Below are 17600 nucleotides of genomic sequence, written 5' to 3' on the forward strand. Positions count from 1 at the left end.
TGTTGGTGGTTCCCGAGCTCTTCTCAGAATACCTGTGGCCGATATCCACTCTGCTGTTGTAGGCGGGACTTTTTGTTTCGTTTTAAGAGCCTCAGACTGTGTAAGATAGTGTACCTGTGCCACCCGGTGCCCTTTCTCCTTTCCCCTTTTTTTCCATCCCTCTACCGTGGCCGTGCCCTGTGCCTGCCCTCTTCACCTTGAGCCTGGGCGGTGCAGTGGCCTCTTTACTTGCCTGGCCACTCTCACACTCCATGCCTTTCCCTCCTCAGTACGTTTCAGGGTTCCCCTTTGCCTGTGAATAAAGTCTGTGCCTCTGACCTGGTGAGTGAAGGTCCTCTCCTCCCGTCAGGCTCTCTTCTGCCTTTTCATTGTCATTGTCCATCTGATCACTGGCATGTTCCTTGTAGCCCTCTGCTGCCCCCTGAACACCCTACATGCGCTCCTGCCTCTGTGGCGCTGCCCACATGACTCTTGGGAAATTTATGCCTGACTCTCCCAGTCCTGAGCCATTAGAAGCAGCAGAAATCCTGATCATCCTGAGGGCCCATCTTCACCTAGAATTAATCCTGCCTCTTCATGTCGCCTGTAGTTTGTGTGAACCCCTTTTTACTGCAGTAAAATATATGACATAAAATGAACATTTTATCCAACACAGACCTCTTTTAAAACATTAACTTTCATTGTGCTTTATAGCTCAACTGGTTTCTCAGAAATTTTAAAGACAGGACTGGGTCTTACTTTGAATCAGCACCACATCTTGTACGGTATCAGAAGTATGTCAGGTGTTCATCAAGTTTATTTGTGTGGAATCATGCTTTATTTTTATTTTCATGTTTATTCACACTTTAAATATTGATCAGAGGCTTCAGTGTAATGCAGGAATAAAATAAACTAAGCATTACACATGAGAAAATAATTGCATAATTTGCTCCTAAATATACTAATCTATTTTGGAATCAAGAATATCCCACTGAGACCATAACTCAACAACAGAAAAAACAAATACCCAAATTAAAAATGGTTAAAGGACTTGAGTAGACATTTCTGTATAGGGAATATACAAGGGGCACCTGGGTGTCTCAGTCAGTTAGGTGTCTGACTTGATTTCAGCTCAGGTCACGATCTCACGGTTCATGAGTTCGAGCCCCGCATGATCTCATATGTTGACAGTAAGGAGTCTGCTTGGGATTCTCTCTCTCTCCTTCTCTCTCTGCTCTTCCCGTGCTCGCTCACTCTCTCTCAGAATAAACAAGCTTAAAAAAATATATATATATGTATATATATATACGTGTATATATATATATATATGTATACATATACGTATATATATATATATATACGTATATATATATACGTATATATGTATACATATATATATATGGCCAAAAACTCACATGAAAAGATGCTTGACATCACTAATTATTAAGAAAATGCAAATCAGAGCCACAGGGAGAGATCACCTCTCACGCCTCTCATGTACATTAGAATGGCTACTATCAAAAACAAGACGAAACAAAATAACGTGTTGCCAAGGATGTAGAGAAGTTGGGATCCTTGTGCGTCATTGGTGGGTATGAAAAATAGTGCAGTCACTATATGAAACAGTATGCGGTTCCTCAAAAAATTAAACAGAACTGCCATATGATCAGCGATCCTACTTCTGAGTATATATCCAAAAGAAAGCAGGGTCTCAAAGAAATATTTGCATGCCGATGTTCATAGTAGCATTATTCACAGTAGCCAAAAGCTGGAAGCAACCCAAGTGTCCTTTGACAAATAAACGGAGAAGCAAAATGTGGCATATACATGCAATGGAATAATATTCTGCCTTCAATAAACTCTGACACATACCACAACATGGATGAACCTTGAGGACATAATGCTAAGTGAAATAAGCCAGTCATCAAAAGACAAATACTATGTGGTTCCACTTATATAAGGTACCTAGAATCGTCAGATTCATAGAAACAGAAAGTAGAATGGTGGTTTCCAGGGTCTGGAAGGAGGAAGAATGGGAGTTACTGTTTAATGGGTGTAGAGTTTTGGTTTGAAAAAGTTCTGGAGATGGATGGTGGTAATGGTTGCACAACAGTATAAATGTACTTAACCCCACTGAACTGTACACTTAAACATGGTTAAGATGCTAACTTTTATGGTATGTATTTTTTACCACAATTTTTTTTTTAAGAGAGTATCCCGCTGAAGTCTGGGTTAAATTCAAAGCTTTCTTAGAAGGCTCTGTGAGATGATTAAAAATTTACACCTTTGGTTTTAATCTGAGCTTTGGTTTCTTTTCACAGTGCAGCCTTCATATTCACGCTTCCTACAGCATCTCCCAGAAACTAAACGTTCCAATGGCCCCACTGTCAGAGCCTAAGGCCGTCGGCATAGTCATTGCCCATGGTGAGCAGCCCGCCCCCCATCTCCACAGGAGCAAGTAGCTGAGCACACTAAAACTCAGCCACAGCCTTGAATCCTATAAGAAAACCACCATACATGATGTTTACCATCCTTTGTGAAATTTCTCGAATAATAATGATACTCTGGGTTTTTCATTAGACTCCCCATCAGAGAGAGAAACATGACTTCCTTTCCCAACTTTTCAGTGGCCTTTTTTTCCTATTACAAGAGGTATGATGGGAAATAATCAGAGTAAATTCACTGAAAATTATTCTCTTGGCAGTAAACCCTCTCCGTTTCATTGCTGATTTTTGCTGACGAGATGGCGGATTGTGTTGCAGGTAGTGTAGGGGATGCCATTTCAGTGATGATCCCGGATGTGTACATCTCAGATGATGGGGGTTACTCCTGGACGAAGATGCTCGAAGGACCCCACTATTATACCATCCTGGATTCTGGAGGCATCATTGTGGCCATTGAGCACAGCAGCCATCCTATCAGTGTGATTAAGTATGCATGAGCTCTGCTCCACCCACACTATCTGCATGGAGGGCAACTGTGGGATGTTTTTCTGTGGGAGGTAGGGATAGTTATGGACCCTGATTCAAATTTGTGCATTCTAAGAACTGTAGGGAACATTCTTGAAAGGATTGCATCTAGAGCAACCCACATTCAGTATCTTTGCTTTTTCTTCTGAGTTCCTCTAGCTAACATTTTTTGTCACTTTTTAAAAATACTCTTCTTTTGGGGCACTTGGGTAGCTCAGTTCGTTGAGCGTCTGACTCTTGATTTCAGCTCAGGTCATGATTCCAGGGTCATGGAATTGAGCCCCGGGTCAGGCTCCGCAACGAGCATGGAGCCTGCTTGGGATTCTCTGTCTCTCCCCCTGGCTTGCACGTGTGTGCAGTCGTGGTGTCTCTCTCTCTCTCTCTCTCTCTCTCTCTCACTCTCACTCTCACTCTCTTTAAATAAATAAGTAAATAAATAATTCTTCTTTCTCTCCACAAGAATCCTATAGAAGCATTTAAGCACTTTGGATGGAAAATTACTCCTTAAGTATAAGTTCTCTAAAATAATTTTGTATGTTTATTCAGAAGCCCATTCGTACATGGGTCGCTACCCTCTGTTTCCTTTGAAACAATTTTTATAAAGGCATTTTCTTCTATATTCTTTGAATGAATCTCTTTTACCTACCCTGTTATCTGTGGGCATTAAAAGTTTATATAGTTATCAGTCACTAAGCCATGACATAAATATGAGGGTTTTCTCTGGTTTGGGATCAAACAGCCAGAGTAGTTTCCTGATACTCCCGTACATGTTGATCCTCTGTCACGACTGTTCTCTAATTGTGGTTTCAGGTTCTCCACAGATGAAGGTCAGTGCTGGCAAACCTACATGTTCACCAAGGAGCCCATCTACTTTACCGGTCTAGCTTCAGAACCTGGAGCTCGGTCCATGAATATCAGCATATGGGGGTTCACAGAATCTTTCCTGACCCGCCAGTGGGTCTCCTATACCATTGACTTTAAAGATGTCCTTGAAAGGAACTGTGAGTAGAGTCTCCTTTGACCTTTTCTACCAGAACATATAAGCCTCTTTTTCTAATAATTCAATTTCATTTCTTTTAGCTGGAATAAGAAAATGCATATGAGGGCCACTGGCCGACTCAGTCAGTACAGCACATGATTCTTGATTCCAGGGTTATGAGTTCAAGCCCCACGTTGGGCATGGAGCCTACTTAAAAAAAAAGCATATGAAAGAGGATTGAAGGATGTTCAAGGCAATGCAATGAATGGTATCAGAAATGCAGCTTCCTTCTTTGGACTAGCACTGTCCAAAAGAAATAAAATGAGGACCACATGTGCAATTTAAATTATTCTGTTGGCTGCATTATAGAAGTAAAAGAGGTGAAATTCACTTTAATTAATCATCCTACTATACCTAAAATCATTTCAATATGTAGGCAGTGTTAAGAACTATCAATGTGGGGCCCCTAGGTGGCTCAGTTGGTTAAGCGTCCCGACTTCATCTCAGGTCATGATCTCACGGTCTGTGAGTTCAAGCCCCATGTCTGGCTCTGTGCTGAAAGCTCAGAGCCTGGAGCCTGCTTTGGATTCTGTGACTCCCTCTCTCTCTGCCCGTCCCCTGCTCATGCTCTGTCTCTGTCTCTCAAAAAATAACATTAAAAAAAAAACTATCAATGAAATATTTTATATTTTATATTTTTCTTCTAAGACTTCAAAATCCAGTGTATACTTTACCCTTACCCTTAGAGTAAATCTCACTTCAGACCAGCCATGTGTGGCTAAGGCTGTAAGCGTGGCCTCACACTATTGAAGCTCTGTAACACTTTATGGGACTTTTTTCTGCTTGTAAGGATAATGCGTCCTTGTGTTTATCTAAAATTATTTCATGACATTTCAGGGCTTTTCACCCTTGATTGCAACAGAACTGTAAGAGAAGCGTTAGAGGAAAGTGTGTTGCATAGAGCATCTGATTATCAAAACGTTGAAGTGAGGAAGTATTCGTGTAAAGAGTTTTGGCTTGAATGTCAGTCACAGGTGAGGTTTTAGAATGGCTACTGGGTGAGCTCGAAGCCCACACTGACCATTTCAGAGTTCTGTGATGTCAGACTGGAAGGCATGTTAGAGGCATGGAAAATGGCTTCCGAAAAGGAGGTAAAATGCTCATTGCAAGGTGTTGCTAAAGAATCATAAGCAAACCCAGGCCCTGGTACCAAAGATGCTGACACTGTACTGAAAAATATGGAGGATAAAAGAGAAAACTGGAGAAAAGTCTCCCACCCTGCGAGCCGTGGTTTCTTGTTGGCATGTTATGATAAAAGACTTAAGGTTTCAGGTAGCTTTGTTTGAATTTTGGTCCTGTTATTAGATGGCACAATGGGTCTGTTTCCTCAGAATGTTAGTTTAGTGACTCCTGAAGGAAGCAGAAGCACTGTTTGGGCCTTTTCTACAAGGTGTTTACATATGATTTAATACCCGAGAGTCATTATTTAATATCCAGATTCATTAAATAGGCTGTGAAGGAGCTGGCTTGTGAGTTTTCCCCTCAGAAGGCAGCTCTACAGTTATTCCTGAAGTTTAACGCCATTAAAAGATTTGGTAGGCACCTGCTCCCTAACAGACTCTGCGCTGGTCTTTGTATCCCAGAGGATAAAACCCTAATCCACAGTCTAGCCCATGGCCTTTGAGTCATTTCTCCAGGAGTGGGTGATACGACTTACAAAGCTGGATCGACTGTCATCAGCAGTCTACGTGAAAGCCAGTCATGTGAAGTTAAAAGTCTAGAAAGAGATTGTCTTCCCTTCTGTTTGAGGCAAACTAACCCGTGGTGAAACTGAACTCTCGCTTTTGGCTAACTGCTGTCTCCTGAAAGGAAACGCCTGGTTGCTTACCTGTGACAGCTCCTGCTGACCAACAGCACAGGTGTGCAAGACATGGAGGCAGAAGTCTCTCCATGTGGAAGGAAGCTTAGAGGTCCTCCATCCAGCTGCCCACTTTGAAGCAAATAAGCTTTTTCCTCATAACTCAAACGGGCGGTGAGATGTGAAGTGTCCTCCTCTGACACAAGGAGGTGCCAACTGCTAGTAGGCTCCAACTGACGTAACTCTTGTCTGCAGTTCCAAAATGAGGCAGTGGAATGAGTCCGACATCCCCTTTTTCTTGTCCTTCCTCTCCTTTCAGCCTGGCAGCTGCCTCGCACACGTGGGTGCGGTGGCCTGAACTGCCTGTCTTCCCTTTAGGTGAGGAGAAGGACTATACCGTATGGCTGGCTCACTCTGCCGACCCTGGAGACTACGGAGACGGCTGCATCTTAGGCTACAAAGAACAGTACCTGCGGCTCCGCAAGTCGTCTGTCTGCCAGAATGGTCGGGACTATGTTGTGACCAAGCAGCCGTCCGTCTGCCCCTGCTCCCTGGAGGACTTCCTCTGGTATCAGCTTCCCTCACATCTCTGTCAGCCCCTTTGCTGTGCCGGAGGTAGTGAAAGACCATTGACTTATAGTGCTGAAAAATATTCAAATCCTTTCTTCTCCAAGGGTGGAGAACTGCTGCTCTTACTGAGGAAATGGAGGCACAGAGAAGGGACCGAGAGTTATTAGCAATTGGACAGGTAATATTATCAGGCCAGTCAGTCAGTTATTGGACAGGGCCAGCAACAGCCCCCAGGAATCCTGGGCTGACAGCAAGGGAGGGAAGTGTATAAGGAGGAAGAGAACTCAGAAACAGAGAGAGGAGAAAATAGGGCAGAAACACCAGGAAGGACAGTACAGGAGCTGGGAGGAAGTTGGAATTCATGTGTTCACTAAACACTGGCGGCCTGAGTTCAGCAGGTAGGGCACTAGGTTTTGGATCGTCTGCAAGATTGAAGGAGACCGGAGGGGATGTTGGAGTACTGATGGTCCAGATGTCGTATCAAGGTCTAGAGGCCATCCAGATGGACTGCCTCAAGTTCAGGACCATCTGGGCTGAAGGGTTAGTTACCCTACTGGCATGGACTTAGTTGATTACTCAAGGGCAAGGCAGGCCCCAGGTAGCCAAGCAGGGTAAGTTAGGTCAAATAAGAGGCACTGCTTCCCATCACAGCCAGTAATCTTATGGAATTCATTACCTGCAAAACATACTGACAGGAAGTAAAAGTGGATCCTAAAAGATCTAGAAAAGGGACGCCTGGGTTGTTCATTCGGTTAAGCATCTGACCCTTGATTTTGGCTCAGGTCATGATCTCACAGTTCGTGGGTTTGAGTCCCGCATCAGGCTCCATGCTGGCAGCAGGAAGCCTGCTTGGGATTCTCTCTCCCTCTGTCTACCCCTCCCCTGCTTATGCTCACTCTCTCTCTCTCTCTCTCTCTCTCTCTCTCTCTCTCTCAAAGATAAAAATTTTAAAAGGATCTGGAAAAGAATGCAGACAGGTAGCAGTCGTCACCTCCCACATCACATTCTCTGGCACTGAGCGAACACCCAGTCTGACCCGGTGTGGTTCCCCATGTGTGGCTCACATCTAAATGCAGAATGGGCCAGAGGTCTTGTCTTCTGTGTTTCCACAGGAAACAGGATCCTTCCGGTCACTGTGGTGTCATATTAGGGCTAGAGCTTGTTGACACTGGGACACTCTATATCCTAGACTGGACCCAGACCAGGCTCTTAATTACCTGACCTTCTCCTGCTTTCCAGACAAGCTGTGCTTCTTCAGAGCTCCATGCCATTTTAGCTGCTGCTTCCTTTGCCTGGAAAGTCTTCCCACATTCCCTGCCTGACCCCCAAGCTTGGGAGTTCCTATTTGGCCTCTAATACTTAGCTCAGTTCTCACCTCCGTAAAGCCTTCTCCAGCTTTCACTCATCTGGGCTTCTGCCGTACAGCTCTTGCTGTATTTTGGTTATTGTGCACAGGTTTGGTTCTACCAGTAAAGTCTCGACTCCTTGAGGGCATGTTGTATTTGATCATCATTGAGTAGTCGTGATAGCAGCTGATGTTTCCTGAGCAGTAACTATACCAGGCACTGTCCCGAACAATTTATGTTTAACCATGGCAGCCCCCTGAGCTAGGTACTGTTGCCATTTCCATCTCACAAAAGGAGGAATGAAGGTTCAGAGGTTACCACTAACTTGCCCACCATCACCCAGCCGGGAAGCGGCACGGCTGGAATGTGTGCCTGGCAGCTCGGCCCCAGAGCCTACACACTGTGCCACCCGTGCCTAAGAATTGTGTACTCTGTGAGCGGGAAGGGCACTTTCCCGGATATTTCGGATTGGAGACCCTAAAATTTTCACCGGAACTCCCCCTCCGTGCTAGAGGGGTGGTGTCTTCTGCATCTTCTTACCCTGTCCCCTAAATATCTGTCACAAAAACCTTGAAGTGCAAGCATCATCTGTGTATTCTCCAAGCATCCATCGCATACTTGCTGTGCACAAGGCAGTGCAAAGTGATGGTGGAAAGCCTGTTATTGACTCTCCTGGTAAGATGCACGTAATTATGCTGTGAAACAGTGCCTTGAAGATGTAGAGAACCTAGAGGCTATTCCATCTAGAGCTGAAAGGAGACGGGTCAAAGGAGGCTTTGTGGAGGAGGCAGCATTGGAGCCGAGCCCTGACAAGTGGCAGGACCTGACCTTGCACATCTGGGAAGAAGCAAGTCATTGAAGCCGTGGACTGGCATACGTGTAGATACCACTGGCGTGCTCAGGAATGGTGTGTCGGGAGATAGGCCATGAGGGGAAGTCACAGAGGTCACGATAAAGAAGTGAGTAGGGTCCAGATAGGGCATGCCCAGGCTGAATTTTCGACTTCGATAATGGAAGGAAGGCAGTGCCCTGGACAAACATAGGGAAATGTTGGGAGAGGCTGGCTTGAAAGAGAATTTGTGACATGTTTTGGACACTTTATTTGAAGTTCTGTCAGCAGATTTAGGTGGTGACATCCAGCAGGTACTTGGAAATGGAGGATCAGAGCTCAAGAGAGGTAAAACCTGGAAGTTTTAGTTGCAACAAATAATGAAGCTCATGAAGGCAGAACAGATACAGAGTAAGAGGATGACCTGTGGGCCGCAGGAAAGGGTCTGCATTTCTAGGCTAGGAAGATTGAAGTGCAAACCGTGCCAAGAGAAACCGGCGGGCACAGTTGCAACGGCAGGAGCAGGAGCAGGTGCTGTGTCGGGGCCACCGCACAGGCAGGGCCAGAGAGGGCTCTCCACAGTGGCATGACTAGGGAGTCTTGGGGGGCCTCAGACATTCGCTTCCAAGGTGATAACGGGGGTTGAAGCCACAATGCATGGAATAAAAAGGAAATGAGTACAATAGAACAAGTATAAAATATCCTTCTAAGAAGGATAAGGAAGAAGAGGGGGAAGGAAGAGGACATGTGCAGGCTAAGGGACTGATAGTCGGTCCATACCATCAGTGAAGCCAGATCCCAGGGTAGTAAGAAGGATGGGCCCAGGGCGCTCGTGTAGGGGGTCAGCCTTGGAGAGGAGGCGGTATATTTCTTGGGAGAAACAGAGAAAGGTGAGCAGGTGGAAGGCACTGTGGAGAGATGGGGTAGGATGGAGGGCACAACAGGCATTTGCACTGGAGACAAAGGTCATCTAAGAAGCTAAGAGGGACAGAAATGGGGCAGGCAGGAAAGATTTGGCATACACCCTATGGAATACCTCCCAAAAACATAATAATGAGCGATTTGGAGGTAAATAAAAAGATTCCTAAGCATAGTGGGTTTAGATCTGTCGCTGTTGCCACTGTTTCTCAGTGTCTTTGTTCTCGGTGCACAGTCCCCCCCGCCCCCCCCGCTTGCTGCAGTCATCCCCTTCCTGGAGTCCGCGTGGTCTCTGCAGGGCTCCCAGCCGCTGAGTCCTCAGTCCACCAGGCCTTATCCGTAAGCTGATGGTCCCCCAGTTTAGCCCTCTCCATGTCTGTCTTCCTGAACAGACCCTCTTTGCAGATGACACAGGCCTTCCTGAGCTGCTCTCATGCAACCAAAGACTGGAATATTAAGCTTCCGCTGCTCCTCAGAAACCCTTCATTACTAGTCACTTAACTGTCTTTCAGCAACTCTGAAAGATACTTTCTTTGCTGACTCTTGGCAGTGATTTTGGCTACTTCCGTCCAGAAAATGACTCCAAATGTGTGGAGCAGCCAGAACTGAAGGGCCACGACCTGGAGTTTTGTCTGTATGGCAGAGAGGAGCACCTGACAACAAACGGGTGAGGCGGCTCTCCTCTCAAATCGTGACAGAGGAGTCTTCACCCTGCAGAGTGAGACCCCCACTCGCAGCACTCCACATCTCCGAGCACACGGCATTCTAGGACACGCTAGCAAAACACTGTCTAACAGAACTTTGTGTGGTGCTGGAAATGCTCCCTAACCTGCTGTGTCCCATATGGTGGCTGCTGACCATGTGCAGCAACTGAGGCACTGAATTAGTTTTAATTAGTTGAAATGTAAGTAGCCACTGCATTAGGCAGCGCTGCTCTGGAGGGGACATGGTGCCCGCTCCCCGGATACATATTTCCCCCTCCCATTTTTGTACCACGTGTTAATGTGCTTTCCCTGGGTCACAGTTCTTTGGCCCCATCTCTTAAGGCAGAATGGTGGGCATGTCCCCACAGCATGGCCAGGGATGCTTGGTCTGTTCAAGGCCTGAAACTACGCAAAATGTCCCTGAAACATTCCTGTGGCTCTCCCCTCTGGCCTGAGAGGTGGTATAAGGTGGAGATGTTTTTCTGCACTTTTCAAATCTTGTTTTCAGGAACTAACAGGAATCCAGGGATACATCCTAGTGGTCTGATAAAAAATGTCTTCTGCCTTTTCAGGTACCGGAAAATTCCAGGAGACAGATGCCAAGGTGGAGTGAATCCAGTTCGAGAAGTAAAAGACTTGAAAAAGAAATGTACAAGTAACTTTTTGAGTCCTGAAAAGCAGGTATATGAAAGTAGTTCTGGTTTAGGTACCAGTGGGGTTTCCTGTTCTGCCAGGAACAAAAAACATTAAGAATTTTATTACTGAGTAAAAGTGGCCAAACTACTTCCGGCGGGCTTTGCTTTGCACAGGAAACCATTAGGGTGGAGGATGGGTCATGCGACGCAGTGAGAAACTCGTCCCCAGAAACTTCTTTGTTGGGGGAACAAAGTGGAATTCTGTAAAGTTGTTCTGAGTCTTGGAAGCGTCAAGTTGAGGACATTTCTGAGGCTGAGAGTCATTTAGGAAAAAGGCTTGAAGCCTGGCTATAAAGGACCGGAGTCTTGCACCTGAGTCTTGTGGAAGAGAGGAGCCCTGGGCCATAGGTTAGGTGGTCTCTGCTCCAAGTCATGCTGAGTGCGTGCAGAGTGCAGAACTGAACGATGGTCTCAGTGGGTTGGTTTTGACGTGGGCTGATTACAGATCTGTAGTACTGAACTGTCTGGCTGGGGTGTGGGAAATGGTAAAGAGGAAACCTCTTGATAAAGAAGTACTGGACCAGCAGTGAGACCGGGGCAGTAAACTGTGAACGCCAGTTTCCTAACCCCTAAAATGAGAGGTGGACAGTCCGCAGCCCCCTCCTCCTCAGCCTTCTAAGGACTGAGGGCCTGAGGTGGGATTAGGAAGGTAGCGGGAGAAGAATGCGTGGGTGTGTGTACTTGTCAGGGGGCAGGTTCCTCCTCCTCTGCGCCCCCCCCCGCCCCACCCCACACTCCTGGCAGCTGTCCTCAGTGTTTGTGTGTGTGTGATTGCACTGGACTCCCACCCACAGGGACACAGCTTGTCCTAGAATCCAGCTCTGCCTCCTCTTGGATACATTGAAAACACACATTCCCTATCTCCCACCCAGAAGCAGGTAGGTCACACTCAAACAATGATATGAAAAGGCCTATTTGTAAAAACATACCAAAAATTAAGTAAAAACACGTCTCAGTATTATATGCTGTCCTGCCTGATAAGGCATTGGCACAGCTTCTTCCCGGGTGCTGGCTCTGTTCCAGATTCTTCCAACCCCCTGTTACCATCGTGTCTCCCTTTCTTGCTGCACCCTTAAGTGCTCCACGACTTACACACTGGTAGCCGGGAACAGCCACAATTGCTGTTTGACCGAGCTCACTGCCAAGGGCTCCCAGTGTTACTGTGACATGAAAGCCCCTGAGTCTGCACCATTCTGGCAGCTTCAAGGAGCTGAGGTTCTGGTTACCCTCTGCCACCAGTGATGCCCTCCTGATAGCACTGAGAGGGCCCATCGTGGGGGGCTGGGAAAGCAGTAAGTACCTAGACACTGCGGATCATTCACAGAGAGGCCAGGGAAATGGGCAGTCTCCTTGAATTCAGTCCTAGAATATGCACACCTGAAATTGTTTGTGTTTTAATTTATCAAGAATTCCAAGTCCAATTCTGTTCCAATCATCCTGGCCACCGTGGGACTGATGCTGGTCACCGTTGTAGCAGGGGTGCTCCTCGTGAAGAAATACGTGTGTGGGGGAAGGTAAGGAGCATGGAAGTCAGAGGTACTGAATTCAAACCACAGAGTCAGCCAAGGGCGCACGGTTGAGTTTGCTCTTGGGCAAAAACTAGCTCGTTGAAGTGATTGTCCCTAAAGCAGGAGGCCCAAATCAGAATTTATATTTTCCACACGCCGACCAGGAGCGTATATGTATGACTCATTCTGTGAACATATAAAACTCGGAAAATCCACAGTCCTGTGAGAAACGCATCCATCCTCACCGCATGAGGACTCACAGATGTTTCCACCCCCAGGTTCCTGGTGCATCGATACTCTGTGCTTCAGCAACATGCTGAGGCCAATGGTGTGGATGGCGTGGACGCTCTGGACACAGCCCCCCACACTAACAAGAGCGGCTATCACGACGACTCAGATGAGGTAAACCATTTCTTCCGGAGGGGTGGGCCACAAGTACAAAACAGGAGTGTTTCTTTTTCTGTTTATAATCAAGATCTGACTGAGGCAAAGGAGGGTAAAAGCCAGAAGCAGCAACTTAATGACTGTGAGAGTTGGCCAGCCCAGCAACTAGGTCATAACTTTCAAAATAGGAACTTTTTAGTGTGTAAATAATACGGTCTCTGTTTTTCTTCTCAGGACCTCCTGGAATAGCTCCTCCAAGGAGCTGGGACCGAGGACAGATGATGGAACCGCAGTACCTCTCACACTCCCTGTGGCTCCGAATGGGGGGAATAAATTTCCCATTGCGAGGGACCCAGCTCTGTTTCTGCTGCTTCCACCAAAGCCAAAAGGACCTTCACTAAAGAAATGCAGGGCAGGGGGGAGGGACCCTAAACACTCTCATAATTGGCCCTGAGAAGGGGGGGGAAATTTTTAATTCTTTAACTTTTTATTTCAAATTCTTTTTGCAAAGTATGGGTTCTTTTGGTTTTGTTTTTGTTTTTTAAGGGAAACTTTCGAAATGGAATCAGAAGGGAACATTTCACTAACCCCACTCTCGCATGTTTTGCATGGCGCCTGCTTCAGGGCTCCTGCCAACCCCAGCATCAATGTTCACAACGCACCCGGTGCTGTCCCTGGGCTCTGCCGGCGACACAAAGCAGCTGCGGAGAGGGACTTGGAGGCTGCAATGACTGGCACGGCCCGGGCAGCCTTTCCCCGGCCAGGGACAGCCCTGCCCCAAGAACACTGCACACCAGCTCCTCACACACACCCTGCCTTTTCTTTCTTTCTTTTCTGGGGACCGTAGACCACAGTGGTGTTTCTTTTCCCCTTTTAATCGGGGAGTATACCCTTGTCAGTTGCCCTTTGACAACTGACTTAACCATGTGCTTCTAAGACACTAAATCAGGAAAACTTAAAGGGCAATATTTTTAACTTGGGGCAGGAAGAAGGGAGCAGCAGAGAATTGACTAGATTTAGCACCTATTAAAGGACAAATTCTTGCTTCTTCCAAGAGCTTTCCAACCGTGCTTCATGTTTGTGCCAGTGGATTTGCTCAAGGACAGGGTTAGGGCTTGCCCCGGATGTCTGCCCAGGCCAAGTGACCTCTTTGCTAGAGCCGAGGGAGGGCACCCGGTGTGGCCCCTACGGACTGAACATCACACAGTCTTCCATGTTCTCTGCCACCTGTTGGCACGGCGGTGAATCATCAGGATGGCCGTTTACTTGCGTGCCTCCTGTTGGATTGCTGTCGTATATGGAGCCAGGACTAAACACATTTTCAGATTTATAGGCTCTTTTTTTGAAAATCAGGACTTTATTACGAGGCTCTCCTCCTCACCCATTTTTCCCAGCTTTGCCAAGGAATTTGTTGCCGTGAAACTTTTGGCCAAACCAACTGAAGACACACTTCCAGTGTAGGTGATGTTTTATGTGATACATTAGGTTCGTATTTTAAATTTAAGGAAATTTTCCATTTGACACTTTTCAAATTAAGTTCACGGTAGAATGTAGTGAGGTGGATTTGAAGATGGCCATATAGTAGCGGCGAGCTGCAGTAGTTAGTTTTCATATGGCTTGGATGTTTGCTCGCCAGGAATATAGCATGGTACAAGCTTGGTCTTAGCATCCCTACTGTGCTGGCCACAGTTTCACCCAGTAATTATGATTGGGACATTCTTTGGTAACTGCCATTTTGCTGCTCGTTCATTTTATGGCTCTAAAGTCACAAAAAAGTAAATGTGCCAAATTAACTTTTGTCAGAATGAGTGAGCAGATGGCCGTGTTCTCTCCTCCCCAGAATGGATTAACAGCAGCAGGGAAAGTGGGAGAGGGGGTGGATGGAGAAGGTTAGAGACTGTGAAGCTGCAGGAAAATTAAATGAGTCAGGGAGCCCTAGTTAGAAAATAAAGTTAGGGCAGTTTTTGTGAAGAGGATTCATATTTGCTTGAGCTAGAGAGCACTGGTCTTTTAGGAAAAGCTCATTCATTTGACCAGCTCACAAATGATGAAGTGTCAGCCTTTGTCCCAGACACCCTCACCTCCTGTCCAAAGTGAATTTGATGCCCAGAAAAGACCCACTTCTGCACACCTTTTCCCCACGGCATATACGTGTTACCCGTTGGAGTACCTGTGCCAGTATGCAGTATTTCTCTGATTCATTTTAGGATGGTAGGAAAGTTAGTATTCTGTAACCAAGTATGGTTAAAGCTCTTTGCTTGTGATGGTATCTGGGATTTCTGTAAAACCTGGCAGCTTTCAGAGGACTTCATTCGCAGTATGTCATTTGAACCTTACCACATCCTCAGTGAGATTCTTCCTTTGAAGGCAGGGGTTTGTAATACGCATTTTTAGGGGATGGAGCGGAGGTACAAAAAGTGAGTAAATTGTCCAGGGTCCCTGTGTGTGATGAGCAGTGCCGGTTGGCCATTGGCCATCTTCAGGGCTCGCTACCTTGTTATGCGTGCAGGTGCTGGATACCTGGAGCGGGAAGGGCTTCTTTCTTCTGGATGACTTGCTGTTCTTTAGGAGAAGGGTCAGTGGCATTTCTGTCAGAGCAGCGTGTGAAGCCTTTTTGTCACCTTGGTAAACAGCAAGTCTCATTCTCCTGTTTTTCACGTCTGAAAACACAAATGAATGGTGATTTTGAATATGTGTTTAGAAACTGCCCCTCACCTCGTTGCGGGCGTGGGATCTCCCTTGATGAGCCACCCCTCTCCATTCTCCTTGTTTGCTTGGCCCTGGCCAGCTAGCTAGCTAGTTCCCGTTGGTTGGAGGACTGCCAACAAGCCTGGCTCATTCTCTTCATTGGCTAGTTAGCTTTCCATATCAGCCTGCTTACTCAGAAATGTATGCCCTCAGCCAGAAAGCATAACAGCCTAAATCCATGATAGCTTATGAGGGAAGACAAGTTCTAATTTGTTCTACTGATGTTAGGTTAGGAGCATTATCTTTGCGTAAAGTATAGCTTACCATTGTGTAATAAAATCCCAGGCTTGATGGTAGCAGGAGAGATTATTGCTGGAGGTTTCAGTGATAGAATTTAGCATTGTAAGATAAGTTGGACATGTCAGACTGTCCAGAGTGGTCTGGGCTTTTAAATTCAGGTAGAGAACTCACCATCCCTCACCTGTGACAGGTGTCTTGGACCTAAGGGGGGTTCTTGGTTTTTAGTGGGTCCAGAGACCAGGGATGCATATACCTAGGCTGGTGATTGAATGGGAACACCACTTTGAAGAATCAAAAGTGTTTGGAGGGTTCTGGCAGTTCTAAGCTGGGCTCGGGAGATTCAGTAGATTAGTTCTAACTGAAATTGAGAACTTGCCATCTGCCTCTAACTAGGCTTTCCAGTGTGTACCTCTCTAATTCCTAGGTTTGCCTTTGGGCCTCTACATGCCCAAGCTTGCCTTTCATCCCTGATAGATGAGTCACGTGCTGGCCACCTCCAGCTCCTGCACCGGCTCTATAAAGCGCAGCTGGTTTTTCCGTGGCCTTGGTCACAATACCAGGGTACAGAGAGGGCTGGCCGGAGCTTCAGTCAGTTCTCTGTTTCTTAGGCAAATCATCCAAGTATGGGAGGTTCTCTTTCCCTTCAGGAGAGCTCTAAAGAGCCCTGCTTCTATATACAGTGGTTTAGAGCTCATCCTGCCCATTGTTGGTACATTCCCCTCACCCCTCACCCTGGATACTTGGAACTACTAAAATAAGAGATTCAGCTTTTCAATTTTGCTACTGCCTTGCCGCAAGCAGGGAAATAAACATGGACTTAAATGTCCTTTGAACAAAACCAAAGTGTAAGACTTGCCACATGATGGAGCAATAGGGAGGGCCAGACTTACCGGCACTGGCGCTCAGCAGGTGCCAGACCTTCCGTTTCATCTGCTGCCCGTTTGCCCAGCAGCTCTGGGAGCATCATCCTGCCCGAGCAGAGCCCGGGCCTTGCCCTCATGAAGGATGATTGAAATAGCAGGACCATGTTGATTCCTTGGTTATGTCTCATTATAACAGTAAGAATCAGAACATTAATTTGAAACTGTCTTCAACAACTTGCTGTATGCATTTTTTTCACACCAGTACATTCTTAAGCATCCTTGTTTATATAGAATAACATAAACTAATCTGTACCTTTATATATATATATATGTACATATATACATGTATAAACTGTATAGTGTACATGTTAATGATTTATTGATGTGTCCCAAGTCTTTCATGACATTCTCATCCTCCGCATGCCCTCAGTTTGTGGTCGGGTGACTTGAATGTTCCCCGATGATTCTGCCCACCTCCCATGTTTGGACGTCTAGGGAAGGAGGGTTTTGGTCGTACCCTCCTTATCCTCATGCACAGAAATGCTCAGGGTCCCCATGTGCCTGTTGTTCAACCCTTTCTTGTCTCTTGTCCCCTTTCTGAGCATGTGGTCCCTCCCTGTCCTATAACTTCTCTGCCCCTTCCCCAAGTTGTGGGACAGCTACCTTCCTACTAAAGTGTAAAGCAGTATTAACATCATTACTGCATGTGCGCTAAAAACCCAAGTTTTCTGTTCCCTTGGGACAGAAAATTGCATGTGGGGTGGGATAATCAAGTTTCAGTGACCCATGTCAGTTACACAACAAAAGCCAGACCCCATTACAAAATTCCACAAAACGGAAATCAAACTCAAATTTCTTTAGCATTGTGTAAATAAATCTGGATGTGTTTAACTTTGTACTGGTAATTTTCTGTATATTTGCAATATTTGGGTTAGAAATAAAACAGACTGGACTTTGTTACCTGACCTGTTGAAATGACTAAGCTATAGTTTGTTAATATGTACAGTTTG

At 46.2% G+C, this 17600-nt stretch overlaps 1 protein-coding gene across 2 annotated transcripts in view; it reads left to right on the forward strand.

Moving 5' to 3' along the window:
• Nucleotides 1-17555, forward strand: part of SORT1 (sortilin 1) — a 67969-nt gene extending 50414 nt beyond the window's left edge. For both annotated transcript variants that reach the window (XM_058716300.1, XM_058716301.1), the window contains exons 12-20: nt 2301-2403; nt 2742-2910; nt 3759-3949; nt 6164-6353; nt 9999-10115; nt 10725-10833; nt 12255-12361; nt 12634-12757; nt 12974-17555. In XM_058716300.1, coding sequence (XP_058572283.1) covers nt 2301-2403; nt 2742-2910; nt 3759-3949; nt 6164-6353; nt 9999-10115; nt 10725-10833; nt 12255-12361; nt 12634-12757; nt 12974-12988 — 1125 coding nt within the window. In that variant the 3' untranslated portion in view covers nt 12989-17555. The remainder of the gene's footprint in view (nt 1-2300; nt 2404-2741; nt 2911-3758; nt 3950-6163; nt 6354-9998; nt 10116-10724; nt 10834-12254; nt 12362-12633; nt 12758-12973) is intronic.
• Nucleotides 17556-17600: the final 45 nt, after the last annotated feature.

The sequence above is a fragment of the Neofelis nebulosa genome, chromosome 2 (assembly GCF_028018385.1).
Source record: "Neofelis nebulosa isolate mNeoNeb1 chromosome 2, mNeoNeb1.pri, whole genome shotgun sequence".
Lineage (NCBI taxonomy): Eukaryota > Metazoa > Chordata > Mammalia > Carnivora > Felidae > Neofelis > Neofelis nebulosa.